This window comes from Emiliania huxleyi (genome assembly GCF_000372725.1).
Source record: "Emiliania huxleyi CCMP1516 unplaced genomic scaffold EMIHUscaffold_31, whole genome shotgun sequence".
In the NCBI taxonomy this organism is placed as follows: Eukaryota; Haptophyta; order Isochrysidales; family Noelaerhabdaceae; genus Emiliania; species Emiliania huxleyi.
This window is the reverse complement of record NW_005199684.1, coordinates 738,556-762,693: the sequence shown is the minus strand read 5'-3', so window position 1 is coordinate 762,693 and position 24,138 is coordinate 738,556. Positions and strand designations below refer to the sequence as shown.

General features: G+C 66.3%; 8 protein-coding genes across 8 annotated transcripts; 6 read left to right on the top strand and 2 right to left on the bottom strand.

Moving 5' to 3' along the window:
• Positions 1-3,770: 3,770 nt before the first annotated feature.
• EMIHUDRAFT_450759 (hypothetical protein) lies at positions 3,771-6,010 on the top strand. Its single transcript, XM_005774684.1, has 5 exons — positions 3,771-4,451; positions 4,690-4,740; positions 4,845-4,976; positions 5,055-5,123; positions 5,449-6,010. Exons 1-5 carry the CDS (start codon positions 3,828-3,830, stop codon positions 5,638-5,640), a joined length of 1,068 nt encoding a protein of 355 aa, XP_005774741.1. The 5' UTR covers positions 3,771-3,827; the 3' UTR covers positions 5,641-6,010.
• Positions 6,011-6,390: 380 nt separating this feature from the next.
• On the top strand, positions 6,391-7,164 carry EMIHUDRAFT_207498 (hypothetical protein; the record flags this gene model as incomplete). Its single annotated transcript, XM_005774683.1, has 1 exon — positions 6,391-7,164. One exon carries the CDS (start codon positions 6,391-6,393, stop codon positions 7,162-7,164), a length of 774 nt encoding a protein of 257 aa, XP_005774740.1.
• A 351-nt stretch (positions 7,165-7,515) lies between these two features.
• Positions 7,516-8,286, bottom strand: EMIHUDRAFT_207497 (hypothetical protein; the record flags this gene model as incomplete). Its single annotated transcript, XM_005774682.1, has 2 exons — positions 7,516-7,757; positions 7,830-8,286. The coding sequence occupies 2 exons, from the start codon at positions 8,284-8,286 to the stop codon at positions 7,516-7,518; spliced, it is 699 nt and encodes a 232-aa protein (XP_005774739.1).
• Positions 8,287-8,635: 349 nt separating this feature from the next.
• On the top strand, positions 8,636-9,075 carry EMIHUDRAFT_207496 (hypothetical protein; the record flags this gene model as incomplete). Its single annotated transcript, XM_005774681.1, has 2 exons — positions 8,636-8,777; positions 8,894-9,075. 2 exons carry the CDS (start codon positions 8,636-8,638, stop codon positions 9,073-9,075), a joined length of 324 nt encoding a protein of 107 aa, XP_005774738.1.
• Positions 9,076-10,902: 1,827 nt separating this feature from the next.
• On the bottom strand, positions 10,903-11,800 carry EMIHUDRAFT_354750 (hypothetical protein). The gene has a single exon (XM_005774680.1). It carries the CDS (start codon positions 11,792-11,794, stop codon positions 11,081-11,083), a length of 714 nt encoding a protein of 237 aa, XP_005774737.1. The 5' UTR covers positions 11,795-11,800; the 3' UTR covers positions 10,903-11,080.
• Positions 11,801-12,248: 448 nt separating this feature from the next.
• EMIHUDRAFT_207494 (hypothetical protein) lies at positions 12,249-14,424 on the top strand (the record flags this gene model as incomplete). Its single annotated transcript, XM_005774679.1, has 4 exons — positions 12,249-12,327; positions 12,484-12,875; positions 13,314-13,462; positions 14,184-14,424. The coding sequence occupies 4 exons, from the start codon at positions 12,249-12,251 to the stop codon at positions 14,422-14,424; spliced, it is 861 nt and encodes a 286-aa protein (XP_005774736.1).
• A 3,445-nt stretch (positions 14,425-17,869) lies between these two features.
• On the top strand, positions 17,870-18,436 carry EMIHUDRAFT_44988 (hypothetical protein; the record flags this gene model as incomplete). The annotated part of the gene is made up of 1 exon (XM_005774678.1): positions 17,870-18,436. A coding segment is annotated over one exon (567 nt), but the record flags the coding sequence as incomplete, so codon positions are not given.
• Positions 18,437-21,757: 3,321 nt separating this feature from the next.
• Positions 21,758-24,068, top strand: EMIHUDRAFT_207492 (hypothetical protein; the record flags this gene model as incomplete). The annotated part of the gene is made up of 5 exons (XM_005774677.1): positions 21,758-22,324; positions 22,644-23,050; positions 23,113-23,153; positions 23,425-23,563; positions 24,038-24,068. The coding sequence occupies 5 exons, from the start codon at positions 21,758-21,760 to the stop codon at positions 24,066-24,068; spliced, it is 1,185 nt and encodes a 394-aa protein (XP_005774734.1).
• Positions 24,069-24,138: the final 70 nt, after the last annotated feature.

Genomic DNA, 24,138 nt, shown 5'->3' with positions numbered 1-24,138 from the left:
GGTGATATCTCGGCTAAACCTCGCCGTATATCGGTCCCCCACAAGCCGCCGGTGATATCTCGGCTACAGCTCGCCGTCGTCGCAATATCCGTCGCTCGTCCAGGAATTCCCGTTGTTGTAGCAGTCATTCTCGCACCTGCTCGCACAAGAAAGTGTGAAGAGACGCCCCTCACACTTGAGCCGAAGCAGGGTTGTCGCACAAGCATTCCATCGGCGGCGGTTGCGGGGGACCGATATACGGCGGCTGTGGCGGCGGCGGTGGCGGGCTCGGCGGCTTGTCGTCGCTGGAGATGGTGACACCCATGTAGCCTCGCGCGTCGAGACCATGCACCATCACTCGGACCTAGTCGCAGGCACAGCCATGAAGAGACGCTGAAAGTAGCGCTGAGCCTGCTGCACCTCTCGCACCTCGATGCCGGAGCCGGACGCAGTTCCCCACTCGTGCGCGATGTCGAGAACAACCTCATCGCCCTCGTACAACGCGCCGCCCTCCGCGCCGAAGCCAAACTGCTCGGAGCCAACCATGGCGGATCGACCCACGCGGCCCGAGTCCTGGTAGGGTGTGGGGGTGCGGGATCGAGGGATGGCAGGAGCCGGACGCTGCCTTCTCGCCCGGTGTAATGGAGGGTTGTGGGGGAAGTCACCATGGAGTATTCGTATTGATACGAGGCGGAGTACACGAACACCGCACTTCCGCTGGTGAGGCCAGTGTATTTGTCGCCGATGCGGTGTTCGATCCAGAAGAACTTCTTGTACTGCTCGTGGCCGCTATCGCAGTAACTGAGGATGCGATGGTTGCACGCCTCGGTCTCGATCGCCAGCGCGATTGGCGCGTCTGGGTCAACCCAGTCGGCGCAGCTAGCTGCAGTGCCCTCCTTGCAAGTTGGGCGCGCGTCGGGAGGAACAATGTGGCTAAACCCGCCTTTGATACCAAGCATGCTGAGATAGTTGAGGTCGGCGGCTTGGACGGGGTCGGCCGGCTGCAGGTAGAAGGGTCCGCGGGTAGAAGGGCCCTCGTCCAAGTTGATCTTGACGATGTTGGACTCGCTCAGCCAGCCCTAGGCGAGAGAGGGGGCGGGCAATCTAAAACGACACCGCGAAGAGAGAAGGGAGAGGGCGGCGTTCACCTGGATGAGCTTCTCCGGAGCCAAGAGGTGCCCGCCATAACTTCCGGCCGAATTGGCCCCCATGACGCTCAGACTTCCCCCGTACGACGAGTAGCTGGTCGGTGTCTGCAGGTTTGGCAAGTTGGACTCTAGGAACATGGTCTCTGCGATGTTCGCGCCCCAGTCGCCCGAAGAAACTGAAGCGCGAGCGACCAGGAAAGTGAGGGATGTCGGCTTGGACTGCGCGAGTGGCGACTCTGCGGAACGACAGCCTAGTGCACTAGAGGATTCTAGGAAGCGTCTCAACTGGAGTTGCAGTGGTTGAGGCCGAGGTTGTGACCGAGCTCGTGGATAAACGTGCTGGCGGTGCTGCCGGACACACGGTTGACGATCAGGCCGGGGCCTCCGACTCGCCCGATCCCGCCCCACCCCCAGCCCATGCAGCGCGGCGTCCCCACCCACCAAAAGTCGAACTCGACCCCGGATGGCGTGAGCGGGGGATAATCGTAGCCGGCGGCGGCGAAGGCCTTCACGTCGATGGTGTTGCTCGAGCTCGAGCTGCCGAGGGGGCTAAAGTTGTGGCAAGTGCTGGAGGTAATATCGGAGACGGAGACCGGCGCCGTGATGGTTGGCTGCAACTGAAATCGACCCTGGGAGTTATAGTCAAAAAAGTCGTTGGCCCAATCCATTGTGTCCGCCATCCGCTGGCTGAATGTCGGGCGCTGGCCATTAGGTCCGCAGTCCCCGGTCTGACTGTACCCGCAGTAATTGAAGAGCGAGTCGCCGTCCCACCCGTCCTCCACCGCGTCGCAAGACGTGCCGTCAAACTTGTCCGACCAGCACCTGTAGTGTTAGCACGTGTCGTCGCGAGTGAAGACTGGGACTGGGCTGCTGGCCCTACTGAAACAGCATGCAGCATCTAGGACCAGCACAGAGGAACCACCAGGACAGTCTTGACGCCGATGGAATAGCTGTTCAAGTTACGATCGGACGCCCCGCCACCGTCATCGTCGTCGTCATCCGAGACTCCCTTCCCCCTCTTCATGCCCGGAGCCAGCGGGCCGTGCGAGACGAGGTAAAACTTCATGTCCAGCATGAAGCCTCGCACCTGCACTTCCGGCGAAGAGACGACGGGCGTCATCCGGAAGAGCGGAAGGGGAGGTCGGCCTGGAAGCAGGATGATCTCCGGGAACTCAATCGCGGCCTCCATCGCCCCGAGCTCAGAGTCATCCAGCTGGCCACCAGAAATGATCTCCAACTCGGCTGGTCCATTGTACGGTTCGTCCACCAAGCACGATTTGGGATAGTCCACGCCCGGCTAGAGGAGGGGGATAGGGCCAGGGTGAGTGCCGACACGCCACCCAGTGTGGAGCACAACATGTTGGTATTTTCTGTCTATCTCTCGCACCTTTCGGTCTAGCGATTCGGAGGTCTTGAGTGCAGCATCGAGGTCTCCGGCTTCAATATCAGCATAGATGCCGTCGAGGCGCGCCTTGCACTCCTCCTCGGTGGGAGGCGTGCGCCTGCTTGCAAGCACAACAAGTGGCAGCGCTGCAAAGAGCGCGAGGGCCCTGGTCGTTGGCATTCGATCCGCCGACGCTGTTCGGGGGGCAACCCATCCTATATCCCAAGAGAGAGACTACTCCTATCCCAAACGTTTTCCACGGCTGTCGCTCCCAATCTAGCGGCTAGCCCAATCGCAGTACCTTGTAAGGAAGTAAGTACCTAAGGGGACGGAGGAATAGGCGCAGGAGAGGGACTTGGATCGCTTCGGGTATCTCCACGAGCGCTCTTTAGCTGCGGGCCGCGTTCTCTCTCGAGGTCTCGAGAACTCCCCCCCTCTGGGTTCAAAATGGTAGGGTCGCGGCCCAAAGGGTGGGGGGGTATGGTCCTGACCGCCCAAGACTAGCCCTCGACAGGGGTGGGGGGGTATGGTCCCTCGGCCCCTCCCTCTACTGCCGCCGAGCCCGCAGCGCCATGAGGTAGGAACAGGCGCCCGTGTCGCGGAGCTGCTGCAGCTGCTCCACGCTCCACTCGCCGACACCCTTCTGGTTGCGGAGCGCCTCAATGTACTACAAGTCCCCCGAGATTGCGCCGCTGGCGCAGCCGGCCAACCCGCCGCGAGGCGACCACCGGCGAGGCGACCACCGGAGCGGGGGCACCCACTGGAGGGGGGGCAGGCACCCGCCGGCACGGCGATGCCGATGGATGACCTCGCCGGTGCGGTGGCCTGCGGGGCGGCCGGCGCGGCGGCCACCGGAGCCGCCCGCACGGGGACGGCCGGCGCGGCGCCTGCTGGTGCGGGTGCGCCCGGACCGGCGCGGGGGTGCCGCGCCCGCGCCGCTCGCCAGGCGATTGCCAAGTTCGCCGCCGCGCTCTAGACGAGCACCCTCCGGCCGGTGCTGGCGTGGAAGACGGCGGCCATCCGCGCGTATCTAGTGTGCGTGTCGGTGTCTGCAGCCTCCATCCTGGTACCTGGATGGAGCCAGCAGTAAGGCGGCCGGCGGTGGGGCGAGGGGGTGAGGGGGTGGGTGGGGGGGGTGGGGGGGGTGGGGGGGGGTCCCGTCGGCGGGAGGCTGGCGTCTGTCAGCTGGCGGGGGGGTATGGTCTCTCGACGCTACCATACCACACCCCGCAAAAAATCCGGTCCCTTCACCGGCCATCAATCTGCGCCGCGTGGGCGTCCGTTGCTCGAGTCCACACACCCGGCAGTCTGCTACGATGAGTGAGGACTTCGAGACCCTCTCTGCCGCGTGGGCCGACCCGCCCGGACCCTTGACGCCCCCATCGCTCTCTCTCACGCCGTCCGAGCGCGACCTCACGTCTTCGCTCCTGAGTCAGGAGTCCTTTGGCGAGATCATGTCAATTGCTGACGCCGCAAGACTTCAGCAACGCGTGTGCGAGCTTGAGGCGCGGGAAATGGCGCGGCAGCGTCAAACTCTGCTCCTCCTCTTTCGCACCGAAGTTGCAGAGGCCAAGGCTGACGCAGCGGCGGGTCGGCCAAACGAGAACAGCGCCACGCGGCGAGCCAGAGCCGTGCAGGCGGCCGCGCGCCGCCGGCAAGCAGTAGTGACGCTTCGCCGCGCGACCGACGCGGCTCGCACGATGCAGCGCCTCGCGCGTGGCGGCCGAGCGCGGCGGAGATCGTCGCAGCGCCGCACCTCCGCCATCAGGCTGCAGGCCGCCACGCGCGAGCGTGCGCAGGTGGTTCGGTTTGCGCGCAGCTGCGCTGCGTGCGCCTTCATCCAGCGGGCGGCGCGCGGCATGCGCGCGCGTGCATTCCGGCGGCATGTCCTCGCGACTGCCGCCGCACTCCGCGCTGCCCTCTCGCATGCACCTCCCGAGGTGAATCTTTCTCCCTCCTCCCTCTCTCCCTCCCTCCCACCTACCCACTCACTCACACACACACACACACACACTCACACACACACACACTCACACACACACTCGCACACACACACACACACACACACACACACACACACACACACACACACACACACACACACACACACACACACACACACACACACACACACACACACGACCTGCAGACACACCTTCTGCCGCAAACCCACCTCAGGTGGCGGAGGCTGCGATGCGATGCGCGCGGTGGTCCTGCGGAGGGACAGAGGTGCGCCGCAGACTTAACACGCGAGAGTCGAGACAGGGCCTGATCCAGCACGCTAGAGAGCCTAGAGAGTCGAGACGGGGTCTGATCCGCGTGTGCGCTGTGAGGTGAGCGTGCTCGAGTCGGCGGTCGCCTTTCGCGAGGAGCGCTCTCGAGTCGCGCCGCCGCCTCGAGCCGACAGCGTCGCCGGCTCCGTCGCCAGCAGCGTCGCCGAAATCACTGGCCTCGATCCGGCCCAGGTGAGCAGCCAACCCCGTCACGCTCACAGCCAAGCCGCACCACCCACGCCTCACCGCAAGCCCTCCACCCCACCGCAGGCGGCCTCCTACCTCGAGCTTGCGGGCGGCAACCTCGAGGCACCCAGAGCGACTCCTTCCCGCCGCCGCGTGAGCCGCGTCTCTTCACACATCCGGCCGTGAACAGGTGGCCGTCCAGCTCTTCTTCGACGGCGTCGATGCCCCGCCCTCCGCATGGCCGCCCCCTCCGCCGCCGCCCGCCCGGCCGGGGTACGTCTTCAAGCGCGGCGACAGCGGCGTCGGCTACTACCCCGACCCGCCCGCCAGCGCGACCGGCTCCACCGCGGGCGCAGGACGGTGCGTCGTCGTCGGCGGCGGCGGCGCGCCGCCCCAGCCGGAGATCCGGCGCAGCCCGCCTCCCTTCGCCGACGCCGCCGACGCGACCGCGAATGAGACGCCGTACCTCCGCGCGCAGCTGCGGCAGCTGACAGCTGAGCGTGACCAGCTGCGCGACGCGGTGAAGACTCTGAGCGCCGATGTGCTGTGCGCGGAGCGGGCGAGCTGCGATGGCTACGCACCTCGCTCACGGGCGGCCTCCACCGCCGCCGCCTCTTCGGCGCCCACGCGAGACCCTTTCCTCGAGCTGCTGGGCTGGCAGTGGGACTGAGGCAAGCCCCGGGCCCGGCCGGGCCCGGCGCCCCACTTTGCAAATCGACCCGTTTCCCATCCAATATTTCCCACTCGGCCGCGGAGGCCCCAACTGAGAGCGGGGCCCGGGGGAGGGGGTCCCTACTGGTCGTGCCAACCCCTCGCACGACCCCGGGCGACAGCGGGGGACCCCGCAGCAGCAAACCCGCCCCACTTACATCCGGCCGCTTCCTACCCCGCACAGCAAAAGCCCGACCCACAGATGGCAAACCCCGGAAAGTGGGTCAAAAATGACCACCCACACGTGTAGGCCTCATGTGCACACCTAGCCCATATACGCACCTGCATGTGTAGACGCGAGTATTAACTAAGATGAGCGCCCACACATGAGGATGCGCGTCTGCGTCCAGGTAGCCCATATACGTGTCTTCGTGTCTGGGCGCTTATCTTTGAGCAAGGCTCGCGCCTACACGTGTAGCTGCGTATCCTGAGATGAGCACCCACGCTTGTGGCGCCTATCTTAGCTAAGCGGGACAGATTCTTCTTCTTCTTGGCGTGTATGCTGACCGCCACGCACCCACGCCGTCACCGCTCATGTCGCCGCCGCCAGCTGCGGTGCTCGAGAGGGAATTGCCTCCAGGCGCCGGATGTAAGGGGGCTACCAGCTGGGAATAGCTCGCACGCCGAGCCGAGAGTGTGCCTCTCTGTCGCTGGCCTCGCCGAGCACACGGACCTGAGGGCGTGAACTCTGACGAGAGTCTCCTCAAGAATGCCTTTGCTCACTGGTTTGTTCGCGGTAGCATTTGTCGTCAATTTCAAGTCAGCCTCTATTGCGCGCAACTCTCTGGCTGGACGAGCGGGATGCACGTCGGTGCTGTGCGCCAGTCACGTGCGAGGATGCCACCTGAAGCCGTGGCAGTACCGCCTTCGTGCGAGGATCCGGCCGGTGCTGACCGAGACCGGTCCGCCACGACGCCGGCCAGCGGCGTACGGTCTGTACAGCGAGGAAGAGATCGTTCAGATTCACGAGAAGGCCGATGCGATCTTTGCTGTCCTCGACCGTAACGGTGACGGCGAGATCTCCGAGGAGGAGCTGCGCTCGCACCTCCTCGCGGCTGGGTACTCAGAGGCAGCCGTGGCGGAGCTGTACCAGATGCTGGATGCCAACCCTCGCGACGGCGCTGTCTCGCGCGACGAGCTTCGGGAGAGCTTCGTGCGCTACCCGCCGCTGCTCAAGGCGCCAGGTCTGGGCGAGCTCGGAGAGAAGGAGATGGCCGCGTTGTACGAAGAGGCCGACGCCGCCTTTGCGGCGCTCGATCTCGACGGCAACGGCAGCCTGTCGGTAGCAGAGCTTCACGAGAAGCTTGGCGGCGTCGAGGGGCCGAGCTACTCTTCGGTGGCCGTCGAGCGCATCTTTGACCAGCTGGATGTGGATGGCAACGGCGAAATCTCACTCGCCGAGTTCCGCGGCGGCTATGCTCGCTACCGCGCGATGCGGCTCGCACTTGGCTCGGGATTCGCCACCGGCGGCTTGCAGTTATAGCCCAGGCCGCCCCCAGCCCGCGACCATGAAAGCATGAAAGGGTGCGACATGCGCACATCATGCCGCCTGCGCGCGTCGCGACTCGAGTTTTGTCGTCGAGAGCATGTGTGTGCTAAAGTTTTCTCTCCCCTACATGGAGATACTTGGTACAAGAGTCCGTAGAGTCGATCAGCGTCTCGCCGCTCGCCCATACCTCCGGGCATCGCGCGCATACTGTGGCGTGAGCAACGCCCAAAACGCTCGAGCCTGGTCGAGCCTCGAGCTCGACCCAGTCTGAGCCTCTCGTTTGTCGAGAATGTGGGGACTGTCGAACCGCGCCGCACCTGTAAGGTGAGCCCAGACCGCCGCAATTTAGCGGCGGTCGTCGTCGCACGGGTCATTCCCGCCGTCACGGATGTCGAGCGAGCGGTGGTCGGCGAGCAGCACGTTCGCCTTTGGCCCGTCGGCGAGCTGCTCAAGCTGCTGCCGGAAAGTGTTGTGCCGCCCGCGCGCTCTCGGCCGTGCCGCCTTGAGCGCGCCGCACGCCTCGTCCCACGAGGCGTCGGTGTAGAGGAGGAGGTAGGCGAGCAGGCCGCTCGGGCCGCGGTTGAACCCTTGCGCTGCTCAGGCGGGGATGGCGAGTGAGAGAGGGAGCGCGGGCAAAAAGAGACGGATGAGAGCCGCACCGCAGTGGACCCAGACCGACTCGCCTCGCCGGAGTGAGGCGTCGATCGCCCGAGCATCGCGCTGCAGAAACTCGACCACCCTCTCGCATTCGGCGTCGGAAGCTGGTTTCCGGTCGTGCAGGCTACCGAGGCCCGCGGTGAGCGTGGCCACATTGCCGCGCACGCGAACCTCGGTGCCCGACTTGCGGCAGTCCACCTCCACCGCCGAAGGCGGCACCGCGGCTGGTCGGAGCGCGTGGTGTCCGGATGCGTCTTTGCACGCGCCACCGACGTAGATCACTGGCCCAGCCTGACGCTCAGCAGCGGGTGACAGCTCCACCTCCACGCCGTCGAGCCGCCGCCCTCCGGAGGTGACGTCGGTGGTGCTCCCTGAAGAGGCGGCAGTGGCAGCCGACGAAGGGGCACCTTGGCGAGCCTCGCGCTCGCGACGGAGCGCGGCGAAGTCGATGCCGGACATATGTGTGTTACACCCCGGTGCGCGTTAACGCATTTCTTCTCTGCCGGATATCGCGCGGAGTTTCTTCTTTTTCCAGCAATGCCCGCCAAGATCTTCGGACGGGCCCCTCCACCCTTCACGTACGAATCAAGAAGTCCCCACAATCGCTGTCGTGGTGGGATCGCTTGTTTGTAAGGGTGCAGAGCGCCGCATCGCACCCCCGTTTCCTTCTTCTCTCTGCCTCTTTTGGTACCTGTGTCGAACCTGTGTGGTGCGAGGGAGTTGTTTGGGGTACGTGAATTCTTCTCGAGTGGGGGCTCACAGCTGCACCGCCGCCTCCGCGCACCCTCGCCAAAAGCGCTCGGCAACCATGCCGATCATGGTCCCGCCGCGCTTCCCGACAATCAACGCCTCACCGACGGTCGGCGCCGTCACACGCAACTTTGGCATCGGCGACTGGCTCTGGGTGACCAGCTTCACGGCCTTCAGCGCGGGTGTCGGCTTTGCGATCGGTGAGCACCGCGCCACCGCGCGATGGCCCGCGCGCCCTCCGTGTCGCCCTCCGCCTCAACAGCGCGCCTCCCTCCCCACGCACCGCTGCGCGCCAACCCTTCCGAGCGCGCTGCAGGCAAGCCGATCCGGCGGCCCACCTTCTTCTACGCGGGCGCGCTCGGCTTCCTGATGTCGTACCTCGGCCGCTACCGCATCAACGAGTACAAGCTCCTCGGCTACTACCCCAACCCCTCCGAGTGCCGGTGGGCTGGCATCGAGTTCAAGGAGCTGAGGCCTCCTATCGGCATCGAGCCGTGAGCGTCCCCTCTGCGCCGCACCCTCGCTTTGCCGGACGACGATAGGCCGTTGGCACATTTGCATGCCGCGTCTCCCCTCCCCCAGCGGCGAGTGTTGACGCCCCCCGAGGCGTGAGGCTGGTCTCCGCGGCCCCCCCTTGCTGCCGCTCCCTAGGCCGCTCCGCCGTTCCGCGTTCATTTCACTGATAGAGTGTCGCTCGGCGGCAGCCCTCGGAGTATTGTACTTAGAGAGTACAACTTTGGCGTTGAATACATTCAAAAAGCACTGGCGCGCGCAGGTTCTCAGATACACAATACTACTTAAACTTCATCGCGCGCGGGCGCGCAAACGTGTCGTGGGAGAGTGGGGTGTGGAGCCTCTCTGTTCCGTGTTCACCTGTTGCTGTTCGCTCTCGCTGTTGGATCGGCCCGCGCCCGGACGCCGCGGGCGCGCGACGCCGGAGCGCAACCGGGGGCCGGGTAGGAGGGGTCTAGGTTACCTCTACCTCTGAAGGCCTGCGGCCCTTACCTTTACCTCTGGGCAGCCGTGGGCCCTTTACCTCTACCTCTGTGAGCGACGTAGCCGTGATTAACCTGTGCGTGATCTCGCCTCGAGGATCTCTCTCTCGCCGCGCGAGAGGCGAGTGTAGATCTCTCACTCTCTCGCGAGACGTGGTCTCGAGTGATCTCGAGATGTTGAGATCTATCGATACAACATAATCTGCGATTTTCACTCGCCGAGAAGGGAGCATAAATTGCGCAGCCGCACGAGTGTTTCTGAGAGCCGCTTAGGTGAGTGGCAGACATTTCAAAAAATGGGCGCCGCAGGCGCCCCGCGCTGCGTGCCCACCATGGAGCATGGTTGGGCAGCGAGGAAAATTTTGGATGTCGACAGCCTTTTCTAGGAAAATGGCCTCCTCGGCGCCATACCGCTCTTCGGCGCACAGCAGAGCTCGCAGCCTGACATGCTGCCTTCCCTTCTATACACTTTCAGAATGGAGGCAGCGCCGGGCTCAGCTGTGCCCAGACCAAGTCGATTTGTACCAAAGTTGGTAGACAGTGCCAAAACCACGTAATCGAAAATGGCTCTTAAATTCGCGCACCTAGTGTCCGCACTGCCGCATGGTGCGAGCCGCCACTCCTGAGAAGGTCTCCGCTGCGATGCTTTTGCTGTCTGCGTCAATGCAGCATCCCATCGAGCGCGTCACTATGTCTATGACCTGACCCCTCTGATAACCGACGTCGCCAACGGCAAGCCTGCGTCCGTGTTGCATATGCTCTCCATCCATGTTCGCATTGCGGTGGATTGCCAATTCGAGCCACTTGAGCAATCATGCACAATCAATGCGCCGAAGAGCTGAGACGCAGATTCTTTGCACCGGGTCAGCAGGCAGGCAGTGCAAGGTCCAAGTGGTCGCGGCACTGGTCATTCGCGATGCGGTAGGCGATGCGATCAGCCGTCAGCAAGCGGCGGTGAAGCCTGGTCCATGGCCGGGCAGGCGCGCCGCAGGCGAAGCGCTCTCGCGGGGCCTCTCGGTCCTCGGCGGGCACGTTCAAACGGGCGTACGTTTACCTGCCCTCACCTGGGCTCCGTTTACCTCTACCTCCGGCGGTCTGAGACAGGTTTACCTTTACCTGAGGCCCCCCAGGCCAGCCCTACCTCTACCTGCGCCCCCGCCCTCCCCCTCCGGGCCGAGTTGGAGCGAGACCCGAGAGCGAGACGCGCCGGCGCGGCCGGCGTGCGGGTCGGTGCGCGTGTGGTGGTGAAAGCCGTAAAAGAGAGACTATAGAAAAACCGGTTCGCAAACATACCGAGTCCCACCGAGACCAACCACAAGCGCAACCCCACGTTTAAATAATAAAACAACAAAACGGACACTTCTACTAGGAGATGGGTAAGAAGGAGCAAGTCCCAGCCCGACCCGACACAACCTCACAAGTCCCAACCCCCCGAAATGCGAAAAATATGTAGGGTGACAGACGCGCGCGCGTCGCGAGCGACCACACACAGGAGCGTCCAGGAGTCCTCAACGCCTCGACAGCGCGACCCCGAGACCGACGCCGACTACGAGGAGCGCGAGCACGCCCAGCGCGGGCGGCCCAACGCGTATCACGGTACCGCCGCCCTCCGCGCCGCCGCCGCCCGCCTTCCCGCTGCGCTGGGCTCTCTCCTCGGCGGTCAGGTCTCGCGCCTTGAGGTCAGGCGTTTGGCAAAGGTCGGGGTGCGAGGTCCCGTGCGCGCGGTGGGCAGGGACGAGTCTTGCACGAGTGCCGGTGCCTCGGGCACACACCTTGAACTTCGGCTTGCAGTGGTGCAAGCCGTCCGGTATCCAGACGTAGTTCGCAAAGATGTAGATCGAGGCATTGTCTGGGATGATATTGGTCTCGGCATCCTGCGGGAGGTGGGGCCTTGTCAGGCTGCGCGCATAATAGCGGTGGCATGGCTCTGGCTGACTCGCCGGGCCCTCGGCATGCAGCGCCTCCGAACCGCTCTGCTGCGTGAAGCCGAGCCCGAGAGAGCGCTTAAGCTGCTGCTGCTCTACGAGCGGACTGCGCCATTCGCCCACGGCAAGGTCAGCGGGATGCTTTGTGTCGCGAGGTCCATGGAGAATAAACTCTTCGTTGCCGGGAAAGTCTGGCGTGACCCACCAGCCACTCCACGCGTCCCCGTCGCGCTCGTCCCACCAGTAGAGGTAGATGTCACGCTCTCGCTGGCCGCCGGGATAGGTCACAAGAGGCATAAGCGGCGGGAATGCGGCAGAGGTCGCGCAAAAGAAAAACACGGGGACGGTATGAAGGTCGCTGCAGACGCCCAAGGGTGGGCGACGGCTAGCACCACACTCCTTCCTTGCCGTGAAATCCCAAGAGAGAGATTTCTAAAGTCTCTCTCTGAAATCCCTGTGTTCACGGACGTCAAAGGACGGCCGCGAAAGTGCAAGAGGCGATGGTACCAGTACCACTGGTATGGTCTAGTGTGCTCTGTGTGCAGCGCTGCGCTGGCGTGCGATGCGCGCGTGCTGTGCGCGTGTGCGTGTTGGATTCGCGCGTGAGTCTGCGTGTGCTGCGCGCGCGTCGGCGTGTGCTATGCGCTGTGCTCTGCTGTGCGCCCTGTTTGTGTAGCTGTGAGGCGCAGCCTTGGCTGGGAGGGCTGCGCGGTGGGCTGCGGCGTGCTGCAGGTGGTCGTGCGCCTGCCTGATGGTGTGCGGCGGCCGCGCAGCCCGCTCGACCGGGCCGTCGGCGGCCCAGGGGGCGAGCATGCCAATGCGCGCTGCATGTGAGGCTGCTGCGCGGCTGGCGCGCAAGTTTCCGTGCGGAGAGGGACGCGCGCATGTGTCACGCTGCGGGCGCGGGCGGGCGCGGAGGGCGGCGCGGTCTCACCGCGGTCCGTCGCCGGTTGGTCTTCGGCGTGTCGAGGGCGGGCGTGCACGAGGGCTTGCCGCCATCGCGTGCAGCGAAGGAAAAAGAATCTTTTTGTTGCGGCGACACCTCAGCACAGCAATGTTCCTGTCGCTGGTCTGGCCTGCGTCGGCCGCCGAGGCGCTGCGCGGCGTGTCCGCCGAGGCGCTGCGCGGCGTGTCCGCCGATGCGCGCCCTTCCTTTAACGGCCCTACTTTCCGCTGCCGAGATGGCGGCGCCGAGATGCCCTCAGCTCGCGTCAACGATGACTATTGTGATTGCCTCGATGGTTCGGATGAGCCGGGCACTTCGGCTTGCGCGCTCGGCGCCTTTTACTGCGCCAACGTCGGCTTCAAGCCTCGGGTCCTCCCGGCGTCGCGTGTCGACGACGGCATCTGCGACTGCTGCGACGGCTCGGATGAGAGCGTGGCCGGCACCTGCCAAGACGCGTGCGAGGCGCAAGGCGCCGCGTTCCGCGCCGCGGCGGCGGAGCGCGCGGCCGCCGTCGAGCGCGGCCTCGCGGCGCGCAGAGAGTACGTCGCCAAGTACGCCTCGGCCAAGGGCGGCTGGGCGTCGGAGGTAGCAGAGAAGAAGACGGCGCTCGAGGAGGCAAAGGCGTCAGAGGCGGCGCTCAAGGAGCAGAAGGAGGCGGCGGAGGTGGTCGAGCGGGCGATGCAGGACGAGGAGCGGAAGCGCAAGGAGGTGGAGGAGGCGGCACGCGCCGCCGCGGAGGCGCGCGAGCGCTCGCTCTGCCTCTGCGACGAGCAATCGCGCATTCCCTCTGCCCGCCACCGTCCGCGAACGCGCGGAGGCAGTCGCCTCTCACTCACTCGCCTCTCACCCGCGGCGCGGCCTCACCCGCAGGCGGAGCGAAGGGCGGCTGAGGAAGCCGCGCTCAACGCGACGCGCGCGCTCCTCGAGCGGTGCACCGCCGAGGTCAGCCCCGACCCCGAGGCGCTCGCCGCGTGCCCGCCCCCGACCGAGGCGGAGCCGGCGGCGGAGGAAGAGAATTCGTTGTTTGGCGACGACGACGACGAGGACAGCGGGGACGCGGCGGCTGCAGAGGCAGAGGGCGGAGGGGAGGCGGCGGGCGAGGCGGCGGGCGAGGCGGTGGGCGCCGCGGCGGACGCCGCGGCCGACGGCGCGGCGACCGCGGTGGCTTCTACGGTTTGCGTCGGCGGGTCGCTCGGTCCGGGGGGAGGAGGGAAAGAGTTCGGCTCGCGCTGCCACGCGGTGGCGTCGGGGTACCGCGGCGAGTGCGAGGAGCTCATCGTGGATGGCGCGTGCCCCCCCGAGGTGCGTCTCGCCTCCTCGACCGACTCACCGACGCACCGTGACCGACGGACTCTCGCCCCTCGTGACTCTCCCCGGCGGCTCTTGGCCTCCACCGCCACCGCCGCCGCCGCCAGCCTCGCCGTCGCCACCCTCGCCGCCGCCACCGCCGCCTGCTCCGCATCTCTCTTCTCCGCCACTGCCGACGCCACCAGCACCACCTCTCTCCTTGGCCGCCGAGCTCCGCTGCCACCGCCTCCGCTGCCACCGCCTCCGCTGCCACCGCCTCCGCTGCCACCGCCTCCGCTGCCACCGCCATCGCCGCCACGGGGGCGGGGCGGGCCATGGCTGCCACCGCCCACCACCGCTTCGCCGCTCGCCGCAGGTGATGGCCGAAGACTGCGACTGCAAGCAGAGAGCGGGCAAGGCGTCCGCCGTACCGTGCTACTGCGCCTCCTGCAGCGACACCGCCCTGTGCACGCACTGCGAGACGTGCGGCCCGCCAGCGCCCGAGTGCGGCCCAACCGCCGGCAAGTGGGGCTGCTACGGCGTTCTCGGCGCGGCGCCCGCCGCGGAGGCGGAGGCGCCGAGCCTGCGCGCACTCGCGCACACCGACTCGCACAGCGCGCACGCACGCTCGCTCGCAAACAACTCACTGCTCACCTCACGCACCGGGGCTTGCCCTTTGCCCCCACTGGCGTGAGGAGACGCTGACCCACCCACCCCACCCCTCGCCTACAGGCGGCTAGCGACCCGGCCGCGGATCCCGCCGAGCCGGAGGCGGGCCAACCCGCTGTACACTTCGAATGCCCACGCGGCTCTTGCCCGTCTTGGGACGTGGAGACGCCGGGGGTTGGGAGACGGGGGTGGGGGGGGGGGGGGGAGCAGACGCCTGCCCTGCCCTAACTGTGTGGGGGCTCGTCTCGCTCGCCTGACGCAGGTGGACCCTGATGCGTCTTCCTTGCCCGAGGACGACTACGCCCCACACGGCGAGGACGACTACCCGCACGACAGCCACGAGTACGGCGGGGGCGGCGAGGACGACTACCCCCCACACGGCGAGGACGACTACCCGCACGACAGCCACGAGTACGGCGGGGGCGGCGAGGACGACTACCCCCCGCACGGCGAGGACGACTACCCGCACGACAGCCACGAGTACGGCGGGGGCGGCGAGGACGACTACCCTCCGCACAGCGAGGACGACTACCCCCCACACGGCGAGGACGACGAGACGTACCCGCACGACGGCGACGACCTTGGCGAGGGAGGGGACAGCTACCCGCACGGCGACGAGGGCGCGGCGGCCGACTACCCCGACGGCGAGTACGGCGAGGGTGGCGGCGAGGAGGACGAGTACCGGCGCGGCTACGACGACGACGACGACCACGCCGAGGACTACACCGCCGGAGCCTCGAGCGACGCCGCCGAGAGCGCGAGGCTCGAGGGGCTCCCTACAGACCCTGGTGCAGACCTCCGCCCCCTCCCCCCCCCCCTCCTTCAAAACCACACCTCCACCCTGCCAGAGCCCCGGGGAGCCGTCCCAGTAGCCTCGTCCTCGCGCGTCGTCCCTTGGCGCTTCGCGCCGCCGCTCCTACGCCGCCGCTGCTCGTGTTGTCGGGCACCGCTCTTCACCGATCGCAATCCTGAGGAGTAGGAGGAGGTCGTGCTGGCAAGCGCGGGTGGCTCGCGGTCAGCCTTGCGTGGCTGCACTCGCTGCCTGGGGCCGTCGGTGGGGCGGTGGCAGCGTTCTCTAGAGCCGCGCTGGCGCTCTTGCCGGGCGGGGGCCGCGCAGCGAAGGGGGGGGAAGCAGCGAAGGGGATTGTCCATCCAGGTGCCCCCCAGGGGGGAAGGGGGAGGGGAGCGCGACCCGAAGAGCGCCCCCCCACCGGTCCTCGCCATCTCCCCGTCATGCCTCGGATCACCCCCCCCCCCCCCTTCCCCGACCCTTCAAGCAGGGCCGTCGCTAACCCGTCCCCCCCACCCGCCCCCACAGAGGCGGAGCGGCTGCGCGGCGAGCACCGGCGCGCCTTGGACGCCGTGCGCGATGCGGAGAGGAGCATCAAAGACGTAGAGGCACGAGCTCCCCTTGCCACCGCCTTCGCCGCAGCCGCCCTCACGGCCGCACACGCCGCCGCCGCCGCAGAAGCTGCTCGGCGCCGACTACTTTGGCGCAGACGGCGAGTGGTTTGCGCTCAAGGGCGAGTGCTTCGACTACGCGCCAGGCGGCGAGTTTTCGTACAAGCTCTGCCCCTTTGACCGCGCCTCGCAGGCCCCTCGTTCGCCATGTGCCAGAGACGCGCCCCATCCGCACGCTCCCTCCCACACTCGGGCCGCGCCTCGCAGGACCCGGGCAGCGTCGGGCTGGGCAACTGGGACAAGTGGGAGGACGGCGTCATGACCTTCTCTGGCGGGTCGCACTGCTGGGCGACGGGCACCGGCCGCAAGGCCCACGCCCCCAGCACCGCCGCTCCCCTCCGCTTGCGCCGCGAAGCCCCCCACCGCGCCGCGCCCGACGCTGACGCCGCCGCACCCACCGCCGCCCCGACCGCCGGCGCCGTCGCCGCCTCCAGGCGCGCGTCTCGGTGCAGTGCGGCGAGGCCAACGTCGTCCTCTCCGTCGACGAGCCGGAGGTTTGCACCTACGCGCTGGTGTTCGCCACGCCTGCGGCGTGCGACGCGTCGATGCTCGCTGCCGCGCGCGAGGAGGCGGGCTTGCCGCCACTGCCGGCGGCCGAGGCGGGGGGCGAGGAGGAGGAGGAGAAGGAGCACGATGAGCTCTGAGTTTCCGGCTTCGGGCACGGCTCGTGCCGGCCGCGGAGAGCAGGGAACAATGCTAGGCGACAGAGAGCGACTTGTGGCGGTGGGCGGAGAGCGTGTGGCTCCTCGGGTGTATCTCTTGGCGGAGAGCGAGAAAACGGCCGGTGCGCAGCTGCGGTGCGTCGCACGTTTCGCGGTGGTGGAAAGATATGGACATTGTGTGGACGCGCACACACACGTCACGATGAGCGTCGCGTGCGCACATGCGTCGTACTGAGGACCGATAGAGATTGCGCCGCGTGGGGGGGGTCTCAGGTGTGAGGTATATAGGTGTGTGTAAGACCCTCCTGACCTCCCTCTCTCTTTTACTTGCACCTGACTTGCACTCTCCGACTCGCTCTCTTCGTTCTCTCTCGCTCCCGATAGGTGGTCGAGCCCCTTTCCTCGCTCGCTGCGGCCGCCCTAGCGGCCGCTGCCTTTGTGCCGCGCGCAAGATGTTGGTGGGCAAGTGAAGCGGTCCCGCTCGTCCAGGTCCAGGCGTCCAGCTGAGGGGTGAGGGAGGGGGTGAGAGGATGTAGAGTGTAGAGCTGTAGAGCACTGTAGAGGCGGTGTAGAGCTGTAGAGATGCAGAGCGCGCTGGAGAGCGCTGTGGAGAGAACTTGAGCACGACTTGAGCGCGAGAGTGGAGCTCTACATCCGGCGTTGAGCGGAGTGGCGCGATTGACTGTGTTTTCACTGTGACCGCATATGTGAGCAACGTGACCTTCGCGTACGTTGTTATCAACGTATTAATGAATAAAACGGAAACGCCAAGCGAGGGTGGGAGAAGAAGGACAGGGTCCCCACCTGCACGAGCAGGATCTTGAAGAAAGAAAGAAAGAAAGAAAACCCACGCGCCCCCAAGTAAGGGAGGGATGGGAGGACGGCACGCCGCCACTCCCCTCTCTCTCAAACAAAGGGATTTTAAAGCAGGATCTGGAAGGAAAAGAAGGCGACGTGAATTCTTTTTCTCGCGCAACACCGGGTGTGACGTGTGGTGGTTACCTTGTCCTTGAGCACTTGAGCACTGGATAGGGTCGATTCCGCGTGGGTACCTGTTTATCGCAGGGGACTCATCAGAGAGAGATTGATGAAGGATGTAAAGAAAGAAAGAAAACCAGACAACCCAAGGGAGGGAGGGGAGGACGGCGGCACGCCGCCACACAGGGATTTTAAGGAGAGGAGTGTGGTGCTAGCCGTCGACCACCCTCGGGCGTCCACCTTTTCCTACCTATCTCTCCTCGCAGTTCTCACTCTCCTCGGCCTGGTTCTCGCGCTCGTGCGGGCTGTGACGCTGAATTCTTTTTCTTCCCCGCCTCTAAAACCGCCATCGACCCGGTCGGGTGACGCATGGGTATTCCGAGCCTCCTCCCCTTCCTCGACGACGCGATGGAGGACGCGCACATCTCCCGGTACACCGGGAAGAAGGCCGCGATCGACGGGTATGCCTGGCTGCACAAGGCCGCACACACCTGCGTCAACGAACTGGCAAACGGCTTCCACACGACCGCGCACGTCGACTATTGCGTCAATAAGTTCAAATTGATGCGCGAGAACGGCGTCGAGCCCGTCCTCGTCCTCGACGGGGCGGCGCTCCCCGCCAAGGCCGCCACTGAGTCGTCGCGCCGTGCCTCCCGCGACCGCCACCGGCGCGAGGCCAACGAGATGCTCAAGTCCAACGCGCCGGGCTGGAGGGACGAGCTCGCCAAGGCGATCGACATCACGCCCGAGCACGCCCACCAGCTCATCCTCGCCTGCCGGAGGCACAACATCGCCTACTACGTCGCGCCTTACGAGGCGGACGCTCAGCTCGCGCTGCTCGCGACCCGCGGCCACGTCCAGCTCGTCGTGGCGGAGGACTCGGACATGGTGCCCTTTGGCTGCCCGGCGGTGCTCTTCAAGATGGACGGCAGCGGGAACGGCCGCCTCCTCCGCCGCGAGCGCCTCCAGGAGCTGACCGACCCCGCGGCGCGTGGCGACCGCGCCGAGCAGTCGCGCCTCTTCTCGCCGTGGAGCCTGTGGGACGGCGGGCTGCTGCTCGACTTGTGCATCCTCGCCGGCTGCGACTACCTCGCCTCACTGCCCGGCCTCGCGATCAAGGGCGCGCACAGGGCGCTCAAGGCGCACGGCAACGCCGAGGCGGTTGTCAAGGCTTCGCCGCGCCAGAGATGGGCTCTCTCCCTCTCCCCCCCCCCTCTCCCCTCCCCTCTCCCGCGCCCTCCCTCGCCCTCTCCCCTCCATTCCTCCGCCCCGCTCTCTCCCTCCCTCCGCCAACAAACCCCCCCCCCCCCTTCCCCCCCTCTCAAAGGTGCGCCAGATGGACCACCAAAAGGCGCCCCCCGGCGGGTGGGACAGCTACCTCGCGAGGCTGCGCGAGGCGAGGGAGACCTTTCTCCACCAGCGAGTCTACGACCCCGACATGCAGGCCGTGGTGCCACTCACGCCGCCGCCGCCTCCCGCTGACGGCGCGGCGCCCGTCCCCATGCCCCACTGCGGCGCCGACTTGCCGCGGGACGTCGCCATCGCACTCTGCCAGCGTGGCGACATCCACCCGGACACGCACCTGCCGCTCGCGCCTTTGGCGGGCAGCGGCGCCCCGCCGCGCGACGCCGCCGCGGGCGGCAGCGAGGCGCCTGTGCCAACTGGCCTCGCGCCCGTCGCAGTGCCGCAGCAGGCGCCGCTTTCGCGGTACATGCACAGCGCTGCGGTCCACAAGACGGCCGGTGCCCGCAAGGCCTTCAAGCTGCCGTCGCAGGTGGCCGCGCCCCCGCGGCCTGTTCGATCCATGACTGATGAGCCAGCCCCGCGTGCCTGACTCCCGCGCCGCATGCCGTACGCCGCGCCGCTCCCCTCGCGCCTCGCTCCCGCCTCCTCGTCCCGCCCACCCCCCTTCCCCCGCCTGCCCCCTCAGGACCCGTCCAAGGTTGCGATCCGAAGGCAGCCCGCGCCAGCCGCGGACGCCGCGCCCGCAGCCCCCAAGCGCAGCCGCTTCTTCCCCTCACGCTCTGGCGCGGCGTGGGCGGCGGCCTCGGCCTCTCCAGCGGCCGATCGGAGGGCCGCTCCGGCGGGCGGCGGCGGCCCAGGGGGCGCATCCGTCGGCGGCGGCCCTGCGGCTAGCGGCTCGGACGTCGGCGCAGACGAGGCGGCGGGCGGCGAGGAGGCTAGCGCCGCTTACGCCTCGCCGCCGGCGGCGGCGGTGGGGAGCAGCCTCGACCGCTTCGCATACGCGGCGCCCCCCTCCGCCCGGCTCGCAGATGCGCACAGGGGGCGGCGGCCCGCGGCTCCGAAGAAGGCGCCGTCGCCGGAGAATGCGCCGCCGCAGGCGCTGGGCGCCGCGCCGCCGCTCGAGTCGTTTGCCTACACCGGCGCGGGGGCGCCAGGCGCGGCGCCTGCGGCGCCAGGGAGGGCGGAAACGTCCTGAGTCTGGAACGGCGTTTGGGTTGTGGTGGGGATGACACCACCAAATCACTGCGGTCACACCCGCAATTTCGCTGCCAGCGGGCGAGGAGCCGAGGACCCCAACTGCCGACACGATACGAAGGATGGATGATATTTTTGTATCACCCATAGCAGGTGGAAGACGCACGCTGCTTGAAGGTGATTTCTATGAGGGATAGTAGCGGGTTTCGCAAAAAAATTAGCAGGGCGCGCGAGCCGGGGGGCGGCGGGGTGTTTTTTCGTTCATCGTTGCACGTTTCTTGGGACTTGGGGGTGTTCGTCGACGTCGTCGGTAGGTAGTACGTATAGGTTCTCTAGCTTCACCTCTGAACAACACACTCCCGTGACGAAAACGAACAACGCACCAGGCGACTGCCTGAGAACGCGGGATCGAATCGTAGGAGGCACCTAGAGCCTCTACGGTAGAGCAAAATTGAGCCCGCTCAGGTGAGAAAAAATATAAGGGTCAAAGCAGGTTTCGAACTGGCGACCTTCCGCTTGCGGAAAGGTATCCAGCAAGGAATCGCTGCGAGTGAAAGGGAGGTGGCCGTTCGAACCCTATATAGAATACCGGGGGAATATGAAACCACAGATACGCACGCACCAACGCCCGAAGTGCCAAGAAGGACGTCATTAGTACGAAACCTCAGAAGGCCATGGGCGCCGAGAGAACATTCCCCCGAGAGCACAAAGAAAAAAGCAAAAACCGAACTCGAAACCGAACCTCCTTCCCTGGTTTCCCCCGCCAAATGCCGCCGTTGCTTCTCGGGGCATGCTATCCTGTGTAAGCAGGGCAGGTGGGGGAGGGGGGCACTCCCACGGACGTATGTATCCGTGGTGACTGTCTCTAGCGTCGGAGGCAAGGGCGAAACTAAGAATATTTAATTTTTCTCTAGCTTCACCTCTTGGTCTTGCTCTTCACGTCGACATCCCCTGCCTCCGGCTACGACAAGATGCACGTGATCTATGGTCCTCACGGAGTTGACCCGTAGTCCTAGTGTGGACGGTTTTTTTGCGGTATCTTGATGTATCTCTCCAATATCTGACTGTATCTCCCCGTATCTCCTTGCATCTCCTCGCATCTCCCCGTATCTGCCCGTATCTGCCCGTATCTGCCCGTATCTCGTATCTCCTGGTATCTCCCGGTATCTCCCGGTATCTCCCGGTATCCCGCCATATCCCGCCATATCCCGCCATATCCCGCCATATCCCGCCGCGGATACCGGGAGAACGTTCTGGCCCAGTGGCCGGTGTTCTGAACGTTCTGAGAACGCATTCCGCTTTCCGGGCCTCGCCATTCTGATCATTCCCGTTACCTTGTCATGTTGTCAAGTCAGCCCACAAGGGGTAAACCATGGATCCTGCTTGTGCTTGAGAGAGAGAGAGAGTTGAGAGAGTTTGTGTTTGTTGTTGCTTATGTCACAGGAGGTCTTTCAGAATGCCGCAGCACACAGCGGTAGGGAACAACGCCTCGGAGCATGGTCAGGCCTGTGCATCCCACACTGCCACACCACTGCCCGCCCGCCGCTAGACCTTGCGAGGCGCCACGGCCCGTGCCGCAGCGGGGGGCGAGGGAGCCGTCCCGTGGCCCCCTCCCCCGTGCTCGGCGGACTGGCGGACTCCATCCACAACTCCACTGCGGTTTCATCTCCACTGGCGACCTTCCTCCAGCTTCTCACTGGCAGTCAACAACACAACAGACTCTGAGTGCACGACGAGAGAGATGCCGGGCTGGGAGTAAGGCGGGAGACGCCCAAATTAAGGGGCAGGAAGAAAAAGCCTTGGGGAATCACAATGCCCATGTCGTCGGGCGGGTGCACCTTCACGCCGCGGCCTTGCTCCGCGGCCTTGCTGATCCTGTCATTCCTTGTCCCAGCGCCAGCGCTGCTGCTGTCCGGCCCTGCCGCTGTGCCCAGCTTGCGGGCCAGCGTCAGCCGGCATCCCGCTGTGCCCGGCTTGCGGGCTAGTGTGCTGCTGTCTGCGCCGTCCGGCGATGCCGAGGGCAACGACGACGAGCTTTCCGACGCGCCGATGATGGAGGAGCTGCGATGCCGCATGCGTGAGGTGCAGGCGAACGACGCGCTCCTCTCCCGGTTGGGCTCCATTCCGCACGCATTTGTGCTCGTCTTCGACCCAGATACCGAAGACGAGGCTGTCTACTCGATTGAGCTGCCGCCCGACGAGGCGGAGGCGGAGGCGTCTCGAAAGCCGGTGCACTCGGTGGTCGCCTTCGAGGACGAGGAGGAGGCGAAGGCGTACGCCGCCTCCGTCATCCACGAGCTGGAGGAGGGAGAGCCCAGCATCCAGGCACTCGATCTCGAGGCTCTGGTCGTCTCCTCACGAGAGGCGCACTTCCGCGTCGCGCTCGTGCTGCGGGGCGACCTGCTCCCCGCGGGCCCCGGCGCCGCCGCGTCGGCCGGCGAGCTGCTCTCGCCCTACATCTCGATGGGCGTCCCGCCGCCGCCGCCGCCGCTCGCCGTGTCCTTCACGATGGTGCCGGACGAGCTTTATGCCGACCGTCGGGCGGAGGGCCCTAGATGCGGAACACGGGTCCTGGGGACTCTGGCCAGCGCGCTAGAAGACACGCTGGCTCGGCTGTCCTCGGCTGCGTCGCAGTCGCATTCGCTGCGTCCGACGGCCCGCGTCTTTCCTTTCGTCGTTACGGTGTCCTCGCGCACCGCCACAGGCGGAGGACTACCCAGACCCGCTTGAGGACTCTGTCTGGGTGCTGACGTACGACGCGCACACGAGCGACGCCTTCTTCTTCTCGCTCTCCCTCAACGGGACCCGCTCCGTCGTCTGCTTCCGCGAAGAGGCCGCCGCGCTCCGCTGCCGTGCCACGCTCGCTGAGCGCGGCGGCGCGGCGCCCAAGCCGCGCCAGCTGCTGCTCGAAGAGGTGCTCGACTACATCGACCCGGACCCGCTCGGCGGCGACGGGGACGAGGACGGGGACGGGCTCGACCCACTCGACGTCTGCCTCGTGGACGAGGTGGTCGAGGTCTACGACGGCGAGGCGTCGCTCGGGGCGCCCATGGAGCCAGACTCGCAGGGCAGAGGCGCGCCGACCCTGGCGCCGAGCAGCCTCGGACTCTCGTGCAGCGGCGGAGGGAGCGGGAGCGCAGCCGCCTCTCCCGGCGCCGCCTCACCGCCAGCAGGGCCCGCCAGCTCAGCAGCCCCCGCCAGCTCCGACGCTGCTGTGCCCGAGGGCGGCGCGAGCGGCGGCGCGAGCGGCGGCGGGGCGGACGGCGGCGGCGGGGCGGACGGCGGCGGCGGGGCGGACGGCGCCTCGCAGAGCGGTGCGTCGTTTGGGAGTCAACAGCCGGGATTGGGTGCGCGCTGCCACCGCCCCTCCCCCCCCTCCCCCCCCTCCCGCCCCTCCCGCCCCTCCCGCCCCTCCCGCCCCTCCCGGCCCTCCCAGCCCTCCCAAACCCAAAGGTGACCCCCCTCCCGCCCCCCTCAAGGTCCAGGCGCCAACGAGGCTCGCGCCATGCTCGAGTCTCTCTATGAGGCGGACTCTGCCGCGCCGGGACCGGAATTGGTCGACGGGATCGCGCCGGCCACGGAGGGCGAGGGGGGCGGTGAGGATGAGGGCCCTGCAGAGCGATAGTGCGCTCGCGGGTTGGTCGTCTCGCCGCGGAGGAGGTCGATGTGTGAGGTTGTAGGCGAGAGCTACTTTCCTGTTTCCTATTGTGTCTTCGTGTGGTGCGCGTTCTGTCTTGTCCGTGATTTGATGGGATGGGTTTGGAGTCGGAGGAGACGAGAGAAGCGCGGGGGCGCGCGTCTCTCTGACTCTATGTGTGCACTGCGGGTCGTCTCCCGGCACTCGCGCCGAAAAGATGGACAGAGCTGCCCATGTGTGTCCTAGCGAGAGAGTCTTAACTCTATGTTTTTTTATTGTTTATATTTCGCATTTTTAAAAGACATATAGGATAACACACGCCCTTTTCACACGCGCTCGATCGACCGCACGCACTGGACCAGTGGTGACCCACCCCGTCACGACCGCCTGTGGCCTGAGCGCCGCGCGCTCTCGGGCCGTCGGCACTCGGACTCGCGACTCGCACTCGGCACCACGCGCAGCAAGTGGGGGGACCAAGAGATAAAGCAGTAGCAGCAGACGGTCACACAAGAGAGAGATGTACGTCCCATTACACCATGATTTTCACATGCAATCTCGCGCG

Bases quoted from the DNA above. Each gene is read 5' to 3' on its own strand.
- EMIHUDRAFT_354750 (XM_005774680.1), bottom strand. From the start codon at position 11,794: ATGCCTCTTGTGACCTATCCCGGCGGCCAGCGAGAGCGTGACATCTAC.
- EMIHUDRAFT_450759 (XM_005774684.1), top strand. From the start codon at position 3,828: ATGAGTGAGGACTTCGAGACCCTCTCTGCCGCGTGGGCCGACCCGCCC. The intron at 4,452-4,689 runs GTGAATCTTTCT...AACCCACCTCAG, and splicing joins TCTCGCATGCACCTCCCGAG to GTGGCGGAGGCTGCGATGCG. The intron at 5,124-5,448 runs GTGAGCCGCGTC...CTCCGCGCGCAG, and splicing joins CGACTCCTTCCCGCCGCCGC to CTGCGGCAGCTGACAGCTGA.